Source organism: Onychostoma macrolepis, chromosome 25 (assembly GCF_012432095.1).
Source record: "Onychostoma macrolepis isolate SWU-2019 chromosome 25, ASM1243209v1, whole genome shotgun sequence".
In the NCBI taxonomy this organism is placed as follows: Eukaryota; Metazoa; Chordata; class Actinopteri; order Cypriniformes; family Cyprinidae; genus Onychostoma; species Onychostoma macrolepis.
This window is the reverse complement of record NC_081179.1, coordinates 15,405,635-15,426,719: the sequence shown is the minus strand read 5'-3', so window position 1 is coordinate 15,426,719 and position 21,085 is coordinate 15,405,635. Positions and strand designations below refer to the sequence as shown.

The 21,085-nt window shown below is 36.9% G+C and overlaps 2 protein-coding genes across 5 annotated transcripts in view; both read left to right on the top strand.

Annotated features, from left to right (window-relative positions):
• The window catches only part of pot1 (protection of telomeres 1 homolog), a 36,133-nt gene extending 27,935 nt beyond the window's left edge, over nucleotides 1-8,198 (top strand). For 2 of the 4 annotated variants that reach the window (XM_058767701.1, XM_058767698.1), the window contains 11 exons: nucleotides 1,266-1,435; nucleotides 2,467-2,558; nucleotides 2,651-2,674; nucleotides 2,787-2,819; nucleotides 2,986-3,142; nucleotides 5,707-5,897; nucleotides 5,974-6,109; nucleotides 6,203-6,285; nucleotides 7,338-7,432; nucleotides 7,698-7,803; nucleotides 7,914-8,198. In XM_058767701.1, coding sequence (XP_058623684.1) covers nucleotides 1,266-1,435; nucleotides 2,467-2,558; nucleotides 2,651-2,674; nucleotides 2,787-2,819; nucleotides 2,986-3,142; nucleotides 5,707-5,897; nucleotides 5,974-6,109; nucleotides 6,203-6,285; nucleotides 7,338-7,432; nucleotides 7,698-7,803; nucleotides 7,914-8,020 — 1,194 coding nt within the window. In that variant the 3' untranslated portion in view covers nucleotides 8,021-8,198. The remainder of the gene's footprint in view (nucleotides 1-1,265; nucleotides 1,436-2,466; nucleotides 2,559-2,650; nucleotides 2,675-2,786; nucleotides 2,820-2,985; nucleotides 3,143-5,706; nucleotides 5,898-5,973; nucleotides 6,110-6,202; nucleotides 6,286-7,337; nucleotides 7,433-7,697; nucleotides 7,804-7,913) is intronic. The other 2 variants (XM_058767699.1, XM_058767700.1) reach the window with 2 other exon arrangements.
• A 228-nt stretch (nucleotides 8,199-8,426) lies between these two features.
• Nucleotides 8,427-14,398, top strand: gpr37a (G protein-coupled receptor 37a). Its single transcript, XM_058767702.1, has 2 exons — nucleotides 8,427-9,748; nucleotides 12,963-14,398. Exons 1-2 carry the CDS (start codon nucleotides 8,825-8,827, stop codon nucleotides 13,785-13,787), a joined length of 1,749 nt encoding a protein of 582 aa, XP_058623685.1. The 5' UTR covers nucleotides 8,427-8,824; the 3' UTR covers nucleotides 13,788-14,398.
• Nucleotides 14,399-21,085: the final 6,687 nt, after the last annotated feature.

Genomic DNA, 21,085 nt, shown 5'->3' with positions numbered 1-21,085 from the left:
CCGCTCTCTGAGAGATGGTGAACTTTAGCCGCATTCATCGTGAAACTTGTTCTGGTTCTCTCAATGGATCCAGCCATGTTTCTTCAAGGCCATTTTTATCACTTCCAGTTCTCTTTTTAGCTCCAATCTCACACCCCGGTTTTCAGTTGTCAGCTTATTCTCGAGCAAGATGGTAATGAGCAGAATCAAATTTGCAGTTGTGGAAAACAAGCCTGTTTTCTTGAAATGTGGTTACCCACCTTGTTCTGTTTATGAAATAAGCCTGTTTCAATCAAGTATTGATGCTGAATAATTGACGCCAAAATTCAGTTTGTTCAAATTATTTGGTTTGCACCTTCATAATGCATTTTTAGGCTGTATAGAAGCACTGTCTAGAGGCTGTGTCACATCCAACCAGTTCTTGTGAATGCCAGCACTTAGGCTTACTTCAAATCTCTGAACAAACAGAGCCTGGTTGGTGAATTCAGGTAAACAAAGACATGGCTTTTGCCCCAAACCTCAAAGATGACGTCAGAAGCGTACAGCTATAGGAGGACTCCCAAACCTGATTGTAAATGCAGAACAAAATCTGACCCAGTCTGTTTAGAGGTGTTTTGATATCATATCCTCTTCTTGACTCGCTAAAGACCATAATATGAAGACAATCATGCATCTATTGTTGCGCAAGAGTTCATTAAGTGATTCCAGCTCTCGCTGTCTTCATATTCCTTCTAGTGATCTCGAGGGACCAACATTTATTTTCTTACCATCTTACTGTAATGTTGAGACACTTGCTCAACTCTGATGCCGTAGCTCCCCCTACTGTACTGATAATTGAACGTTGTGTACATTAATTAATATAACAGACAATAGAATAACTCTAGAGTAGTATATGTTTTTTTAATTCTTGTTTTATTTTTTATTATTAGTTAGATTTATTTTTTTATATTATTTCATATATTATTGTAAAAAAAGATATTTGCTCTCCCCTGATTCCCTATTTCTGTCTGAATGGTTTCATATCTTCAAACGAAATTTCAACCTGAAAAAGCACAAAGTATAGTTTTGATTGTCAAACATTATTTCATTTATTTGGACTTACATTGTTAAAGTCCTGCCTTGAATCCTGTTGTGACAGAACCTGAAAAGAGCAGTTTGGACTTGAAGACCTACCAAAAACAGTTCAGCAAGACAAGTTGAACTGCAATTTCTAGGTTCATCAGTTTTTAGAATTGAAAATGCTAATGTTGTAATGAAAACATCCTTCTGTTTGTGTTTGCGTTCAGCCAGGCACGTTCCTGCGGTTCTACAATCTTCACACGCTCCTTCAGAGAGCCCCGGACCAGCTGCCAGATCAGCCTGAACACCTCAGTTTCCACCTCCATGGGGGGACGTCATATGGACGAGGTTTACGCAGCCTTCCTGCAGAGAGCCCTGCTTTACAGTCCCTCAAGAGGTGAGACTATAGTCCACAATGTCTCTATTTTGCATTTTATTTCTGTTACCAAATATATTATCGGCATAACAATTTCGATTAGAGACAGAAAAGAGTGTGGAATCTCATTAATGTCATTGTTACTTCATTTTTTTTTTTGTAATCTTAATTTTCTTTCTGATTTAAATTAGATTTTAAATCCACAATGTGAACTCGGATGTTTGAACTCAATGTGTATATGTTGCTGTACAAATTCACTGACCTTTTGAACAATGGAGTTTGTATGTACACCACCACCCACACACACACACACACACACACACACACACACTACCGTTCAAAAGTTTGGGGTTGGTAAGATGTTTTTAAAACAAGTCTCTTATGCTCACCAAGATGGCATTTATTTGATTAGAAATACAGTAAAAACATTAATTATTTGAAATATTATTACCATTTAAAATAAATATTTTCTATTGCAAATTATTGTAAAATGTAATTTATTCCTGTGATGCAGTGCTAAATTTTCAGCATCATTACTCCAGTCTTCAGTGTCACATGATCCTTTGGAAATCATTCTAATATGTGATCCGCTGCTCAAGAAACGTTTTTTATTATTATTATTATTATTATTATCAATGTTCAAAACAGCTCTGCTGCTTCATATTTTTTGTGGAAACGATGCTAAATTTTTTCAGGATTCATTGGTGAATTGAAATTTCTAAAGAACAGCATTTATTTGAAATAGATTTTTTAACATTATGAATGTACCAACTGAATACATCCTTGCTTTCTTTACATACTGATACCAAAATTTTGAACAGTAGTGGGTGTGTGTGTGTAGTGTAATATAATATAATATATACAGTCTTCACATATAGGAATTTGCTGAACTCATGAGCATTTTGATGGCAATATAATTCAGACACCCTATAAGTCAAAATCATTTCCATTAAAAAATTACTTCTGTGGCCCCTTAGCTGTCTACCTTACATTTATGTGATCGTGTCTCTCTCCTCTTGTCTCTCTCTCTCTCTATACTGATCCATATTCAGTGTGCTGGAGAAACATGTGGACTTGGATGTGTATGATGAAGTGAACGATGGCACGTTACTGGAGATTTGGTACACGCCGCCAGAGGCAGTAGGTTGGTGGCGCCTCTTTTGGTTTCCAATTTCTGTCCAATTTTGTGTCCTGCTCAGCTCGCCCTCATCTGTATATGCTTATGTTTCCTTCTAGTCTTGCCAAATGATGAAGAAACAGGTATAGATATATATTATTAAGTTTAAGATATCCTCAAAGCTTTTTCTGCAACAGATGAATAAAAAGGTACATATGCTTGAATGATTAAATAATGTTATTGTTATCATTTCAGATACAGAAGCAGATTCAGGACCTTCTTATACAGGTAAAAAACAGTCACGTCTTACTCTACAGTAAAAGTGAAAAGTAAATCCACAATATTGGATTCATATTTGAAGAAACGGCATTGGAAACGTGCACATGCAATCCACTAAGCCGCAGCTCTGACAAACTCTAATGTAAATGCTGATATGTCTATAATGATTGTTCAGTGCGGATGTGTGAGCACAACACGCGACAGCTCACACTCGCCCGGGTGAAGCGCTCCACACCGCCGCTGTCGTGTCACGTCCGAGCCCGGGTGAAGAAATACAGGCCTCAGCAGTTATACCAGTGCCTGAAACTCTTCTGCTCCAACTGTAAAACAATGTGAGTCTGACACTTTACAAAACCTGCTCTTGACTCTCATGCATGAAAAGAAATGTTGTAATATTGTTTTTTGTATACTTACTTGCAGTGATGGGCAGTAGCGTCGCTACAAGTAGTGACGCTACTAGTTTAACTACATTTCTCAGTAGCGTGACGGTAGCGTTACTGCTCTCTGAATCAAATAGGTAGTTAAGCTCTTTTTTTTGATCAAGTAGCGCTGTAGCGTCAACAAAAGCTAACGTTACATTTTCCAAAGAAAGCATTCTGAAACTCAAGCTCAAATCAGAAATATAACAGCTACGGATCACTGATCCTGGATCAGTAAGTGACGCCACAGACACTAAAGCTCGTAACACCATTGGCTCCTCAAACTGTCAGTCAAACCTCGTTATTCCTCCCGTCTCCCTCGTCAATGAAGTGCGGCACACATTTTGGAGCTTCTCAGCTTGTTTGCAGTCTGAAGGTAAATAAAGAACTGTTGATTGAATAAGTACAGCGGTTTATTTACTCAAAAAACACTATTCATAAAGGCTAATGCTTTTTTGTTTGTTTGTTTGTTTGTTTTTTTTGAGGAGCGGAGAAGAGTTTCTCTAGCATTTGTTGTCAAGTCACAGCCAAATAGCTTGTGCGAAGCACTGAATCTTTCATAATATGATACTTTGGCCAAATAACAGAAAAAAACTGAACGCCCACATAATGACAGAAAACTGGGGAAAACGGGACACAAGTCAGAAAAACAAACAACAACAAAAAAAACCTTCGCTGGTCAAAAGCTTTGTATTTGAACTTGATTTTGGTGAAGTGTTTATATTAATGACATATATCATATATCATATGTTATATCTAATGACACATGCAACGATGCAAATAAACATAGCCTATCTGTAGGCCTAAACATCTGTATGGTAACACTATACAATACGATTTCATTAAAATACATTTGTTACAGTATTTATTAATCTTTGTTAATGTTAGTTAAGGAAAATACAGTCGTTCATTGGTAGTTCATGTTAGTTCACAGTGCATTAACAAATGTTAACAAACACCTTTTGATTTTAATAATGCGTTAGTAAATGTTGAAATTAACATTAAGATAAATGCTGCAGAAGTATTGTTCATTCTTAGTTCATGTTAACTACACTAGTTAACTAATGTTAACTACTGAACCTTATTGTGAAGTGTTACCATTTATATAAATGTATCTGTATACAATAAAGCCACAATACCAACTACCAATAGGAGGTTTCCGGCCGACAGCAAAACTTTATTTGATACTGATTATGTTGCCAAATTGGTTTGGAACAGCTGTTGAATAAACAATTAAACTGAACATGCCTGTCTATCTGCTTGACTGACAGCTTTATTGATCACTGAGAGAGCACTGACTTGGTATGATGTTGGTTCAATAGAATTTTTTTTTTTTTAATAGCTTGGATGTAGTAAACTACTTTTGCCATGTTACTGTAGCTTAGCTTGCTACATTTCCCAGGGCTGTAGCTTTAGTGTAGTTAAGCTTAATTTAAAGAAGAGTAACTGTTAGCTTAGCTCACTACATTTTCCAAGTAGCTTGCCCAACACTGCTTACTTGGTAGTTGTTTAATGCATAATTGTACCTCTGTAATTTAATACACATTGCAAGATAAAAATCACAAAATAAAAATTAATACAACTAAATTTCTTTTTAATCTTAGAATAGTAGTTCCTGAAATAACATTATATTTAGCGTTTCACCCTTGAGGAGCAGATTTGTTGTTCTAGATTTGCTGTATGTTCTGTTTGCCACCTGGTGGCTGTTTAGTGCAATAAAACTGCAAAAAAAAAGACATTTTAACTTTGTATATCACAATCCTAATAAATAATCTTTTTCCTTGTTACATTTACACTAGCATTCAAAACTTTGTTATTAGTAAGGTTTTATTTATTTATTTATTTTCAGGATGTATTAAGGACATTTATAATGTTTCAAAAGATTTCTATTTCAAATAAATGCTGCTTTTAAACTTCATATTCATGAAATAATCCTGAACAAAAATATTAAGCAGCTCAACTGTTTTCAACATTGATGGTAATAATATTTTTTTTCTTGAGCATCAAATCAGCATATTAGAATGATTTCTGAAGGATCATGTGACACTGAAGACCGAAGTTATGATGCTGAAAAGTCAGCTTTGCATCACAGGAATAAATTGCATTTTAAAATGTATTCAAATAGAAAACGGTTATTTTAAATTGTAAGAATATTTCACAATATTACTGTTTTTACTGTATTTTTAATCAAATAAATTCAGCTTTGCCATCACATGAATAAATTACATTTTATATTCAAATAGAAAACAGTTAGTTTAATTAGCCATATTATTTGACATTACTGTCCTTACATGTTTTTGAATAAATACATGCTGTCTTGGTGAGTATAAGAGACAGAAAAAAAAAAAAAAAATCTTTGTTATTCCAATGTTTGGCTGGCTATGTGAGTAATTACCTTATTTCATAAACATTAAAAATCTTACCAACCCCAAACTTTTGAACAGTAGTCAACAGTAGCTTTTTTTTGTATGTGACAGGAAAGATGTTCCTGATGACAGCGCTGTTGCTAAAGTCTTTCGGGAGTCTGCAAAAGACAGCCAACCTTGCGATGAGCAGTGGGCCGCCACTTCATCAGCAAGTTCTAGAGAGCCTGGCAGAACCATCTCAATGCACATTTCCAGAGACATGGTGGGGGAAAGCACTCACATGCAGCTGATATTCGTCGAAGGTATCTCTGACTATAAAGAGAAGTATTTTTATATGTATGTTGGAATATTCGTTTACAAATATAGTTTTATCTACAGGAACGACGCTGGATGAGATTTGTGTGTTATCACGGGATTACAAAAACCTGGTTCCCGTGAGATCAGTGAACGGCAGGATGACTCTGATGGATCTCACAGCTCCTTTCCTGTTCTCTGGAGACAAAAGATATTATGGGTAAGACGACAAGCTTACCTCCTTCATTGTGAACTCCCCTGGTGTTCAACGTGTACATCTATTATCATGAAAATGTTTGTGTGTGTGTCTCAGGTGTAAGCAGTGCTCTCTGAACACTTTTCAAAACCCTGTGTTTACTGGAGTGGAGACCTGGGATGAACAGGCAGTTGCTGAAGGTACTTTTTTCTAACAGTTGCATCTATTTTGATTATTTATGCCAATTTTTACCTGATATGCTAAATTATTTTTTTTTTTTTTTTGCAAATAAAATGGTAATCAAAATTATTTTATTTTGGCATACAGCACCACAAAGTGTTATCTTAGTATTATTAATATACTGTTAATGTTTTTATTAATATTTTGTATGGGTTTTTATTTTTAGATTTTTCTATTTTATTTCTGTTTTCAATTAAAATATAGGTTCATACAGTTTTTTGTTTGTTTGTTTTAGTTATTTTTGCACATCAAGTTAAACTAAACTAAATTGAAAAATGTTGCTTTGGCAACTTGCTGAAATAAAAAGGTTTTTTATATTTAATTAGAGTTAACATTTATTTTATTTCAAGTAACAAATGTTTTTAATGGTTTTAATTTTAGCTTTAGTTATAGTTAACTATAATAATCCTGCACTGAGTAAATATATTTTATTGTAATGAAATGCATTTAAGAAGCACATTAGGTGCCACTTCAGATATTAATATCTAATGTTTCTGAATGCTGACATTCTTAATAATTTATTCATACAGAAATGACATGAATTACTAAATATTATTACATTTTAAAATACACTTCATTTTATTTAATATTACAGTAATTTATTGAAATATTTTTCCTTGTTGTTCTACTTGTGTTAAAATTAAATTTTTGCATCGTGCTTGCTACCTCAATTGAAATTTAAGAACAAGGACTTGGCTTAGATCAAAATAACATGTCATTTCAGTTTTAAAATGATCAGTAATTAGGTATTTTGTTGTTGTTGTTGTTATTTATTTGTTTGTTTTGTTAATTTTAATGAGCCTAGTTCTGGTCAGACTTATTTTTTGCAGGTGTGTTTTCAAAAAAGCTGACCCAGGCATCACTGCAATTTTAACTTCTTCTTTTTTTCTTTTTCTTTTTTTTTATCTCATGTGATAGTCCTAGTTGGCCTAAAAAAAAAAACTGGACACTTCAGCCACTCTTAAAAATGTATGACTGATTTAGACAGTTGATCTGTGTCTCTGTCACACAGCTCTGGGAGTTCAGCTGATGCAGTACAGATTGTTGATCCAGTTTGAACTGGAGGACCAGACTGACACATTAGAGGCTCTGCTGTGGGAAAACGCTGTGAGTGTACATATAGCAATGCCATTTGATTACAGATATTTATGTTGCATATAAACATTGTGTATATAGACTTTTTGTTGAAGGGCAAAACAGGATGCGTTTTCAGCATTTGATTAAATAACTGCAATTATTATTTCTAAAAGCAAAAACGTAAAATATTGCAAAGTAGCCTCTCAAATGAGTAGAAATGCTGCATACGTACATCAGCAGAGGGCGCTGTTTTCTATTCAGAAATAGGTTTGAGTGATTCTCTCATTCTTTACAGGAGAGATTCTTCCATGTTTCTGCTGTAGATGCTTCAGGCAGTCAGGATTTGCAGGACAAGATTCAGACCACCATGGACACAATTCAACCACCAGACAGCAGTTTGGGTAAAGATTTCATTTCCTATGAATATTTTCTCTAAATTCTACATTATTCCTACATTATTCCTCGTACAATGTTTTTTTTTTTTCTCTCTCTCTCTGTACTGTCTTTGTAGAGGAGCGTCCATGGCTGGATCTTTGCCTCTCTGTCTACACTGTAAAGGACGACGACAGAAATAAAGTTTGCTATCAGATCACTAACACAGAAATTAAAGAAGAATAGAGAAGTTATGGACAATTTGATTCAAAGTAAAGAAATCATCGATGACCACCTGTGATGAACAAGAAAAAAAAAGGAGTTTCCAGGAATGTTATGTGTTAAGAAATGTAAATGCATTATGGTCAAACACAATCCATAAATTCATATTGTAAAATAAAACACCTTTATATTTATAATGCATCTGTTCAGTATTTTCTGCAGGATTCACATGGATTTCCGGTTAGAAACTTGAAAAGTAATTGGCTAGTTCTGTATAGAGTTTATAGAAAAACTCTTTTCTGTTTACTTGTTTTGCTTAGACCTGTATCTGACATTATTTAACTAGTCAAGTGAAGGTAACTGGTTGTTGGAAACACATTGCAGTTTTGTTTCAGTCCGCTAGATGGCGCGTTCACTGTGTTGCATCTGTGAAAGCGGCGCCTCCCTGACAGAGCTTCATATCGCAGAGCTGCATCAGGAGCCCATGAACGGCACTCAAGGACTTTCACTTTATCGAGATGCTGGATGCTCTTGGCCTTGGCGTGTATATTTTTCCTCATACGAAACGCTAGGAAATATTTCAGAGGTCCCAAGGCTTCAATTAATTTTTAATTGTTTGGTTAATCACCTGTTTGACCAAGTATTTCCACATTTTTTTCCTCACAGTTCTGCTGTTATAATATTACTCCTGGGATTTAAAAATGGAAACTGGAGATGCTCATCTAAACGAGAGACCAGCGAACGGAACGAAGCTTGATGTTTGCTCTACAACTTTGCCTTAACAATACTGGAATTATCTGATTTGGATATTTTCGAGGAATATACGCGATGGAAATGCAATTTTTAACTGTATTTTGTTTGCTCGTTTGTTGTGAACTCTCAGTAGTCTTCATGCGTAGCAATAACACGGCAGATTTAACGTCAAAAATTGTTTCGTCCTACAAAGTGCGTGAAATAAACACAGACAGCCGTGAACGACGTGTAACTTTAAATAAAATCAGTTATGAAACCGGTAAGGAGCCTATTACAGATGTGCTTTCATCGAGCAGGACTACTATAAACTTAATGCCGGTGAATGGGAGCGATAACACAACGGTGAGAGCATCTTCCAGGCAAAAGTACGAAAAAAATGATCAAATGGACAAATATAACAAAACAAAGTCGTTTCTGAAGAAAACACAAGGCGAAATTCGCGTTAAAAGGCGCTTTCGTCGACAGGAAAGAGTAACGGTCGTTAAAGGCGAGACGATGGCGCCAAATGAGCCTGACAGGAATCAAACCATCAAATCTCCAGATAATGAACTTGAACGCGTGGAGTCATTACCTAAACCTGTAGCGCAGATCCAGCCTACAGACCTTCCCACTGAGTTCACGTCTATCCCTGAATGGGGAACCTCACCTGTGGAGGACTTTGAGGAAGTCTTCACCCCGTTCATACCCTTTAATACACGATCAAAAACTCCAGGGGTGAAGAACCCGTTTTACCCCGTGACAGGTGAATCGTATGGTGCATATGCTGTCATGTGCATCTCCATCCTCATTTTCACTGTGGGAATTGTTGGGAATATAGCAATCATGTGCATAGTGTGCCACAATTACTACATGAGAAGCATTTCAAACTCCTTGCTGGCCAACCTCGCCCTGTGGGATTTTGTCATCCTCTTTTTCTGCTTGCCACTTGTTATATTCCATGAACTCACTAAGGATTGGCTGCTTGGGGAATTCTCCTGTAAAATCATCCCATACATTGAGGTAAAACTGTGGTTGGTCACTTTTAATGGATAATTGAAATGCTGTTTGTATTTCTAATGTGTGATGTTCTTGGTATTATGCCTACTATTTCAAAATGAGTATGTTAATGGTAAGATGCATTGATACTAAAACTATATACTGTATTAGTAATATAGGAAATCAGTTTGGATAAAGTTAATATGGGACCATGCTTGATCACATACTGTACATCACATACTAGAATGTTTTCATGCCATTCCATCTCTTATGGTTTAATGCAGCCTACAGTAGGTCCAGCTGTATGGTGTAAGGTGAACTTGCTTTCCATGGGTCAGACTGATGATTGAGTGGGCCGGGCCTTGGGCCAGTTGCATAAACTTAGCCACCATGTTAAGACTGTCTTAAGACCTAGTTTGACCAAATAGCAGTTGCCAAGGGGTAATCAGTCTTACTTTTCCAATACAAAAAAAGAACAATCTACCTTTTCATAAATGAATTAAAGTTATGACCAGTCTTGAAGAGAAAAAATTAGGTGACTAACTTTTTAAGACTAGTCTAAACAGTTTATGCAACCAGACCCTGGTTTCAGGATTGAGCTTGACTTTATTCTAGCAGGTTCTCATAAGATAATCACACTTTCACACATGAAGCTGGTTAAACTGTAGTAAAGTTGCTGGTTTCCCATTTCAGGTGAATGCAGCACATCTGATATTCACGTCATTTGTTTCATGTCAGCATGTTTTGCGTATCAGAATTAAAAATGATACAACTTGATATCGTTTGAATCTGAAATGCCAGTAAAAGTGTTTATTTGTGCCAGAAACACTTCGTATTCGTCTGTAGGTAACAAAGCTGAGTACTCAGGGGAAGTGTTAAATTTTCCTACAAATGTCAGTTCTACTAAACTATACGTGTTATTAGGCTAGTCAAGTAAGTTGCTATACATATTGACTTAAACTTGCTTGGCAAGATTTTTGTCAAACTGTTTGTCCTGCAGGACAGTTGTTGACCCAAAAGAGGAACTGACTGTAAAAGATGATATTTACACCAATACACCTATAGCACCTTTTATGGCAACATTGAGATTGCAGAACGTTTTTGCATTGCGCTATTTCAGTCAGCCTTCTGGGTTCACATACTGGCGTAAAAAGCTACACCATTTAGTGTCTGTCCAGTTTCACACAATGTAAGATATTCACAATTTTTGACTTGCAATTTCTGGATTGTTGCATCAACTACTTTATTTCGTGATTTGGCCTCTTGACAGACTTATGTCAAAGCACCCTATGTATTGTACAAGTTCAAACCACTAATTAAACACATAGCTTGGAAGTTTTTTTGCAACACAAATTTCCAGAGCTGATTTGTTGGCATTTTAACAATGGGAGCTGTTCACACATTTTAAAATGAAAAATGCTGTTAAATGAACAAAAAGGCTGCATGCGTGAAAGTGTGTAGACAACAGGAATTCATTGCAAATGTATACGTGTAGGTCAGGACAGATATTTTGGCTGTGTTTCGTTTTCCTCAGTAAGTGTCCTCTGCAGACACAAAGAGATAGTGGTAGTGCCCTGGGGCAGCTTTCAGATTGTATCATGTGTTTCTGAGGAATTGACCTGATTGGTGCCATAGTTGTGGCTTTAATCTCCTGACACACTACAGAGCGCCAGCGCCTACACCCTAGATTCAGAACATCCCGCTAACTTGATCACTGTGTTTCAACCTAACAATGAAGTCGATGGCCTTAAATGGAAAGGCTGTGGTTTTTATGCACAATCTAGCAGGATTAAATTTCCTTGTCGTTCCACAGGCTTACTAATTCATTCCGACTTGTTCCTCATTCTTGAATATTTTTTTGAGGATTCAAATGTAGAAATGTAAATATCTTTATAAAAAGACTTAAATTAATTCTTCTGTTAAAAACTTTATTTAAAACTTACATGGATTATTTGAGCTTTATGTTTGTTCTTGACATTTTAGGTGTTAAGTTGTCATTTACATTTATGCATTTGGCAGACACTTTTATCCGAAGCAGCTTAGGTTGCATTCAAGGTAGACATTTTATGAGTTCTTGCTTTGCCTGGGAATCGAACCCATGACTGGTGTTGCTAGTGCCATGCTCTAGTAAACAATTTTTTGCTTTAAAATCATGTTAATGCACATATTGTTTAAGTCTCATGACTGTACTATTGAGTATTTAAAAGTTTACGAATTTGCCCGATTCACTCCCATTGTAAGTGCCTCACTATAAAGCCCAAAGTATGCTTCAGTTTTTAGACACATGCATGACACAAATTTTGTCACCAGAATAGCACGTGCATACTGTACTCGCACCGTCCAATTTTTGTAACCGATTACAGTGATATTGGTCGCACATGTGTAGTGAATTGGTGTTGCGCTTATCAGTTGTTCCAAAAGTAGCAACACTGGCCAGGGCCGCTGTTTCACAATAGAAAACGAAACTAAAAAGACAAAATAACAACAACATAGTGGAGATTGCAACAACAACAGATGCCTGCATTGACAAGCGCTTGTGTAAGGTGGTTATTAGATAGAAGCAACTTTGGTTTAAAAGAGTAAAAAGACATTTTTATTGGTCATAACTTCTAGAGAAAATAGAGCAGGCTCTAGACAAATATGAAGCTCTCTAGAGTGCATGTGTCGACCGCCTGTGTTCGCATACACCTTTAAAAGGCTGGGCGTTCAGATGTACACATTTGCTAGCGTATACATACACAAACAAAGTATACTTTTGGCTTAACCCAGATTTTTGCTTTTTTATTCCATAAGTGTTGTCAGTTAAGCTTAAAGGGATAGGCTAGTTCACTCAAAAAATTACAATTTTGTCATCGCTCAAGTTGTTCTAAACCTGTATGAGTAAGAATGTTGGTAACCAAATGGTAGCCATTGATTTCCATAGTAGGCCTATTTTTTTTTTTTTTTTTTTTCATGCAATGGAAGTCAATAGTTACTGTCAGTTGTTTGGTTACCAACATTCTTCAAAACATTCTTTTGTGCTCAAAAGAATAAAGAAACCCATACACATTTGGAACAACTTGAGGTTGAGAGAATGATGACAGAACTTTAATTGTTTGTGTGAACTGTCCAGTAGAACCTGGAATAAATGTTAATAGAACGTGGAATGTTCCTTGATCCACTTTTTGTCCAGGTTTTTCAGTGGAAGGATTTTCTAAAAGTTTATTTATAATGACCACACATCCCCTTTACCTTGCAGGTGGCGTCTTTAGGAGTAACTACCTTCACTCTTTGTGCTTTGTGCATTGACCGTTTCCGTGCCGCAAGCAACGTCCAGATGTACTACGAGATGATCGAGAACTGCACCTCCACTACAGCCAAGCTAACCGTGATCTGGCTGGGTGCTCTGCTCCTCGCCCTGCCCGAGCTCCTCATCCGGCAGCTGGTGAAAGAGGAGCGTGAGCCTCCTGAGGTGATACCTTGCGAACATTGCGTAGTCCGAATCTCCACGGCTCTCCCAGACACACTTTACGTGCTTGGACTTACCTACAACAGCGCTCGCCTGTGGTGGTACTTCGGCTGCTACTTCTGCCTGCCCACCCTCTTCACCATTGTCAGCTCGGTGGTGACCGCACGCAAAATCCGCAAAGCCGAGCGTGCCAGCGTCCGAGGCAACCGCAAGCAGATCCAACTGGAAAGCCAAATGAACTGCATTGTGGTTGCTTTGGCTATCCTGTACGGCTTTTGCGTCATTCCAGAGAACATTAGCAACATCGTATCAGTGTACATGGCTACAGGCGTGCCACGTCGTACGCTGGATATCCTGCATCTGGTGAGTCAGATGATGCTGTTCTGCAAGTCCGCGGTTACGCCCATCCTGCTTCTGGTGCTCTGTCGGCCCTTCAGCAAAGCCTTCCTGGACTGCTGCTGCTGCTGTTTTGAGGAGTGCGGCCCACCAAAGTCCTCTGACCCCAACAGTGATGACAACGATCAGGACGGCACCACCGAACTGGAGCTTTCACCCTACAGCACTGTAGTCCGCAGGGATCCATCTACCTTCCCAATAGCGGGAACGCACTGCTAAGGTTGTACCTTACCTTACCTAAGGGCTAAACATTACCAAGGGCTTAGATTTACAAAATAAACCAGTTGAGAGATGTTATTTTCACAGGCTGTGCAATTTTGTGCAGTTTCTGTTTATACTCGACTTTGTTTTGGGAGAGATGCCCAAAAACTGGATATTTTACCTTGTGAAAATAGGGACAATGAGCCACATTTATCCCAGGCCACATGGTCTTAGAGATGCTACTGCCTATTGATGTTTACAAAAGAAAACATGAGTACCTTTAGAAAGTTTAGAAGGATTATGAATTAACTCACAGGCATTTGTTATATTTGCACAGTTTTCTTACCCCTGTATCGTTTTTTCCCCCATTTTAATTTGGTGTATTTGTTTTTGTTTTTTTTCTCAGTGTCTCTGAAGCTTATGGAAGTTAATAGAAAATGGCTGTTCGTAGTATGTTTTGGTGTTGTGGAAACTGGCGATTCTTGTGAATCGGTTTAATGTTAAGCCTAGCTCCCTTGCTATGTAAGTATTAAATTCACTCTGTATTTGCTAGCAGAAGAACTTGTGATGCTCTTCAGCCACCGGAAAGCACTGAAGAAGCTGTTTAGTCAAGATATGTCACTTTAATAAAAAACAACAATAAATCAAAAGGTCTTAGGATTTTCTTACATGTCACAAGCTGATTGGTTCATGTAGCATATGCAGCCAATAAGCTTGCTTCTTTACATTTAAATGGCTGGTTAGCATTCACTAGAGGAGTTTGCAGTGCGCTTTCAGAGTTCCTCTGAAACCCTTCACCTCCCCAGCTCCACCTTTATAGATTTACTGTGGGTTATTATACACTATATTGCCAAAAGTATTGGGTCACCCCCTTCTAATGAACAGGTTTGACTACATTAGTCATTTCCATGAGTACAAATCTTAATGTTTAAGCATATAATGATATTCTAGGGAATTGTGTGCTTCTAATTTTAAAGCAACAGTTTGGACAGGACCCTTTTCTATTCTAACATGACAATGCCTCTGTGTATAAGGCAAGGCTCAAAAAGAAATTATTGATTTAGTCGATGTGGAAGAACTTGACTGGTCTGCAGAAAGCCAAGTCCTAATCCAAGCTGAACACCTCTGGTGTGACGTTAAATGCAGATGTTGAGCCAAAAACTCTTTACCAAACACCAATGACTTGTACATAAGGGTACAGTCATTTTAGACACTTCCAAAACTGTTGCGACAGAGATGGAAATACAATTTTTAAATACATGAATTATGTTTCCATCTTTGTTGCCACAGTTTTGGAAGTGCCTTTTTCTGTTCTAAAGAAGGGGGTGTCCCAATACGTTTGTCCATATAGTGTATGTACAAGTCATTGGTGTTTGGTAAATCATTTTTTTTATTCGGTTTATGGTAAATTGAAGACCTAGAGATCCTAACAAATCAGTTTTTTCTCCAGTGGCAAGTTCACAGGCCTTTGGGCCATTACAGTAGTTTCCTAGCACACAAAGGCTATTGTTTAATGCTGTGGCCAGTTCAACATTAGGCATTCATACTGCAGCGGATTCCATGACCTCACGGACAGAAGTGCGGACTGGATTGGGAGTGTGGGGAAAGATGTAGGAAGCCTGTTTGGCTTAAAAGGACAGCTGGAGTTTCTTTCTTGTGGTCTGGTTGCTTATTGGCCATTTAGTGTCAAAGAAATGTTGTACTTTTGCGCTGCTTGAGGAACAATTTCATCTCTTTTACTATACATTTAAGCTCAGTTCCAAAACCTAGTGAGTCAACTTGCTGTCTGTTTCCTACACTGACAGCTTCCTTTCAAGGCAGCATCATATCAGAAATAGAATTCTCAAGTGACTGATTTTGGGAAGAATGCTTTTCTGGTGGATAATGTGACACTGAAGACTGGAGAAACTTTCTTCTGTGGAACACAAAAGATATTCTGAAAAATGTCCAATGATTTGGACCCCATTGACTCCAACTGTATGGACACAAACATTTGACATTTTTCAAAACATCATCTTTGGTGTTGAACGGAAGAGAGTCATACAAATTTGGAACAATGCAAAAGTGATATAATCATAATTGACAGCATTGTCTCCATCTTCTGTGTATAGTCAACTTTTTTCTAGCATGACTTTCAAAATAGGTTCCTATCATAATTAGCTTGTATTTTATTTTAAGGCACTCTGAGTGTTCGTTGATGACATTCTCATGCATATTTAAGTAGATTGCATCATTCAAACCCACACTTCGGCCTAATAAATTATTCATAGGCACCAACAAACAGTCATTCTTTTTGAACGGCACGTGTCATATTAATATTTCATGAATGATGAGCACTTCATGCCACTACAATGCATACTTAAGATGTTGTATGGTCCTGAAAGGACTAAATTCATTGTTTGTCTCATTTTTGTTTGTTTTTTTTCTAACTCATTTTACTTTTTATTGGGGCGATTTATTAATTTCTTATGCCAGATTTACTATGGCATTTCTTAATTTTTGCAAGTTATGCACAATATCTTCCCAGACAATGTTTACACCGATGGGAACAGTTTTAGGTGTTTGGGCCAGGATACTACCCATACTTATAATGGCTGTCCGCTTTTTAGCGTCTCTTCTAATTGGATCTATCTGATTGAGAGGATGCCATCCATGGAAAAGAAGGGCTTTATTGTCTTGTTATTCCTTTTGTGGAATTGTCCCTCATTTCTAGGTCACCGCCTGTGATGGATGCTTGAATGCGTTAATGAGTTCCCTGTGAACTCTTCCCTGTGTGTGAGCGGCTCTCTTCTTTGTCACACACACACTGTATGTACTATTTGCAGTGCCCCTCCTCAGCTGCCCTATGAAGGGGAATTATGGGATTGTTGGCACTGCCAAATTGCTGTTTGTTGAAGGAGAATGTGAAAAACCTTCGAGTTTGTTTAAAAGGTTGCTTTTGAAATGCCTAATTGAGCTGTTCTAATGTTCACACAACGGAACACCCCACATCCCCTCCTTTTGCCCCGTCATCAGCATTATCCTCAACCTTTGATTTGATCCTAAGGGAAATCTCAATCATTTGTGCCAACTTGACAACTCTATTGTAGCCATTAAATTAATAAACCCAGCCTTTTTAAAGGGATACTTCACCCAAAAATGAAAATTACCCCATGATTTACTCACCCTCAAGCCATTCTGGGTGTATATAACTTTCTTCTTTCAAACGAATCCAATCAGAGTTATATTTAAAAATTGTCCTGGCTCTTCCAAGCTTTATAATGGCAGTGAATGGTGGTCAAGATTTTGGGGGTTAATAAAGGTATATTGAAGCGAAACGATGTGTTTGTGTAAGAAAAATATCCATATTTAAAACCGTAATCTCTAGTTTCCACTAACTGTTGAACACGTTCACGAGAGAGTGGCGTTCCAGCGGGTGACGTAGGCGTAACGTAAGCTCCAGTGAGAATATGCTAGTCTCGCGAGAACCACGTTTCGTTTACAACAAAGAAAAACCAGTCTCCTCTTGGCTTATATTGAAATCCTCTGACATTTTTCTTTACATAGCCTTGTTTTTTACTTCTAATTCGTGACCTGTGTTTTGTTTTGCTCTCTCCTCTGCGCTTCCCCATTTGTCACTTCTCACTGGAGCTTATGCTATGCCTACAGAACGTCTCTCGTGAACGCACGTACGACAGTTAGCACAAGCTAGAGATTACCGTTTTAAATATGGAAATTTTTCTTACACAAACACATAGATTTACTTCAGAAGGCCTTTATAACCCCCACGGAGCTGTGTGGAGCACTTTTTATGATGGATGGATGCAACCTTTGGGGCTTCAAAATCTCAACCCCCAATCACTGCCATTATGAACCTTGGAAGAGCCAACACATTTTTAATATAACTCCGATTGTATTCGTCTGAAAGAAGAAAGTCGTAAACACCTATGCTTGAGGGCGAGTAAATCATGGGGTAACTTTCATTTTGGGGTGAACTTTTCCTTAAATGTCAAATAATATGATTTTTGGGAATGGGCTAATTGAAATTATCATATCAAACAGAATTTTATATTTTATTCCCTGTTCAACACTGGATGATTATCCAAGACATAAATGGGTCCCCAAACCTGTGGGATGGTGAAATTGTGCACCGGATGAGAAATGACCTTTACTCATTACATAATTATGAGTGTCTCATTAATTATTAAACTCTTTTTATCTCAACTTGGCAAAGTAATTTACCCAGTAACAAATGCTTTAATTAAAGTACTATTAATATTTATAAGGATTCATGGGCTATTATTTTATAATTGCTATTTGCATATAGAATTACAAATATATAGAGTGGTACCAAAAGTCTGAGATCACTTGTGGAAATGATTCTGTTTTGCTTTATTTTTAATTGGATTTTAAAGAAAATCTATATATTATTAGCAAAAGAGGTGCAAATAAAAGAGGTCCCAATTAGAACGATAGAACTAAGAAGAACGAAGCATATTAGTGTCCACACAAACGCACAACAGCATTCTGTTTATTGTAAGTACACAAGTTTTGTAGACTGTCACTTTAAATTATTGGGCGCTTTAATGCAGGATGGTTTCTTATTGGTTGTCAATGTTTTTATTGTTTCTCCACTTATTGTTTGTCCTGGAAGTGATTCCAATGATATCATTCCTCAGTACTGTAGCTGTGATGTGGACTTCACTATTCGCATGGAATTAGAGCTTTTTATTAAAACGTTATAGGCCTAGTTATCATCCTTGGTGTGAATGGTCCTTAAGTCTTAATTTTCAAAGTGAAAATGAGTAATTTATACATTTGTAAAGTATCCAAAATTAACTCCTGTTTAATCTTTTCATCTTCACCTCAATGCTTAAAATTAAAGATTTATCCTCGTCAGACTTACAGTTCAGCCTCAGGTCCACAAACTTGAAGACTTTCAGACTTTAGGAAAACGTACGTCTTATCTGAAAAATCTAGAGCTCACCTTAAATGTCAGATTAAATAAAAAAATTAAAAAAAATAATGTACTACCCGAAGCACAGTGGCCCGCAGGACTGAACATGCACCCTGAGTAGATGTTAATCAGCATTCTGAGTCACCACAGTTAAAAACAAAGACAAAAATACTGTTCTTTAGGCATTTAGCCGCGTAGCTCGAATGCTAATGCTCTACATGTGCATAAACAAGCATTTAATGAACCAGAAAAAAATACTGTCAGTGCTCCCAAAGGGAATGTAAATGTGCAGTTTAAAATTGGAAAAACCCAATGTTTTACACTAGTCTCAGATAGTTAGACCGATATTTGTAAGATTGGAGGAGGGTTAAATGTGCATCATCATCCACTGGCATAATAATGCTTAACTGGGTGTATATGAACAATCTCAGCATTGTTTCCCTCCCTCGTTCTCTCTCTGAAATAGAGAAAACATCCTTTTTCAACCATCTCTGTTCTTTAGTACTCGCATGTAAAGTTAGTTGTGACCTCTCAGCTCTGTTTTCTTTTACATTTGCAAAAACAAAAAGTCATTTTGATGACTGGTTTTTCGTTTTGAATCATTTTCCATTTCCACTTTCCCATACAGTATGTGCGTCTCTGTGAGCTTCTCAAGGAGATTTTTCTCAGCGTATCAAGACACATACTAACATGAACCTTTTAGCAAAAGAAAAAAAAAAAAAGAATGAAATTTGCAGTGTTTTCATTTGGACAAAGGAAACCGTTTGCGTCACTGTGGCATTCGAGCCGAAAGGAAACAATTACTGCCCTGTGTGGACTTTTTATGGCATGTGGGAGAAAGCCAAATGAGCATTACTGGCCTGCGACTCAGTGGTCACAAACAAAAGGACCGCAAGAGACACTGAGGTGCTATAATTCATTTTAAGCACTCGAGGGGCCATGAGTCCAATAATGTGAAATATGTTTGCTTCGACACGCATTGATATCCAAAATCATATGGCCACTTTCCCTTCTGAGGTGAATCCATTTAAAAGTTCCCAATATCCTAGATTTTGCTTTTCTTTATTGGTCCTTTTCTAAAACTCTTGTCTTTAAAAACATCAGCTATTTTGTTGTCAAAATCCTTCAAAGTGATACAATCAGAAAGTGTCTCTGCTCAGTTCAGTGGGTGAAAAGCTTCCGAATGCCACACACGTTGCAAAGGTCACTTTTTCCATAGCAGATTTCACATGCTTTCCCATGTATTGCCAGTTGCATTATAGACGGGGCAGTTTGCGTTGAAGGGTTTCCAGAGAGAACTGTTATGGAAAGACATCAAAGGCGATATTGCATATAATAGTAATGGTCTCGTCACTTTGATGGGTTCAGGAGGCCTGAGATAAAGCACTTCTTTCTTAAAATGCAAGGTTGGAAAGATTGCCATAAAATTTATTATTTCCCCTGAGCATTTTATGTTATCTAAAATTATAGGCCTACAAAAATAAAGCAATTCAGACACCTTTTGTATGATGTAAAGAAAAAAACTGATTTGATTTTTTATTTTAATAAATTATATATTTTTGTTTTATTTAAATGTACTGTATTTTATGTTATTAAATGTAACTATATTTATTTTGACAACATTTATTGTTCAGTTTAATCAAATAAATTTAAATAAAACAAATATTTTTTTAAAAATGTAACACAATTATAGGCTGCCTTTTAGAGAGAAACCAATTCAGTACATTTTGTTTGATATAGACAGAAATAGAAATGGATTTTTTTTTTTTTTATTATTGATTATATAAAATTATCTTTTCATTTATTATTAACAATAAATGTTATTAAACTCATATATTTACAAAATAGGTGTTGTAAGAAGAGGAGGACAGCTGCTTATTACTCCAACGACAAAAAGTCACATTAAGCTGAAGAAGAGGGAAAGGAGTGAAGAAAGTGGAGAGAGGATGATGTTGGATATCGCCCATCTGTGCACAGGAACGACAAGGCATTACTTCTGGGCCGTAGCTGACAAGTGAATTGAGTAATTGCCAATCGTGGCAGGCTTGTGCTAATGAGATTTCATTCCTGAGCCCCGAGCCAATCTCTCCTCATGCATGATGGAGTTTAATTATGTGTGTGTACAGAGATGAGCAAGATGTTTACCAGGACCATGTCTTGGGCATGATGTTGTCCTAAATGAACTTCTCATTCACTCACACCGTTCATGCCAAATTTCCTCCATGAAAATTTTGGAGGGAAAAATGTCATGCATATTCATTTCATGCATAGTTTACAAAGCTAGACTGCCTGACACACTCTGAAAAAATGAAATTTCTTTATTGGCATCAATGAATAACCTTCAATATCCATGGTTAAAAAGGTTTTTTAGATTTGTTCA

Excerpts from the sequence above, each read along its gene's own strand:
- gpr37a (XM_058767702.1), top strand. The coding sequence starts at position 8,825 with ATGGAAATGCAATTTTTAACTGTATTTTGTTTGCTCGTTTGTTGTGAA. Across the intron at positions 9,749-12,962 it reads AAATCATCCCATACATTGAG|GTGGCGTCTTTAGGAGTAAC; the intron begins GTAAAACTGTGG and ends TTTACCTTGCAG.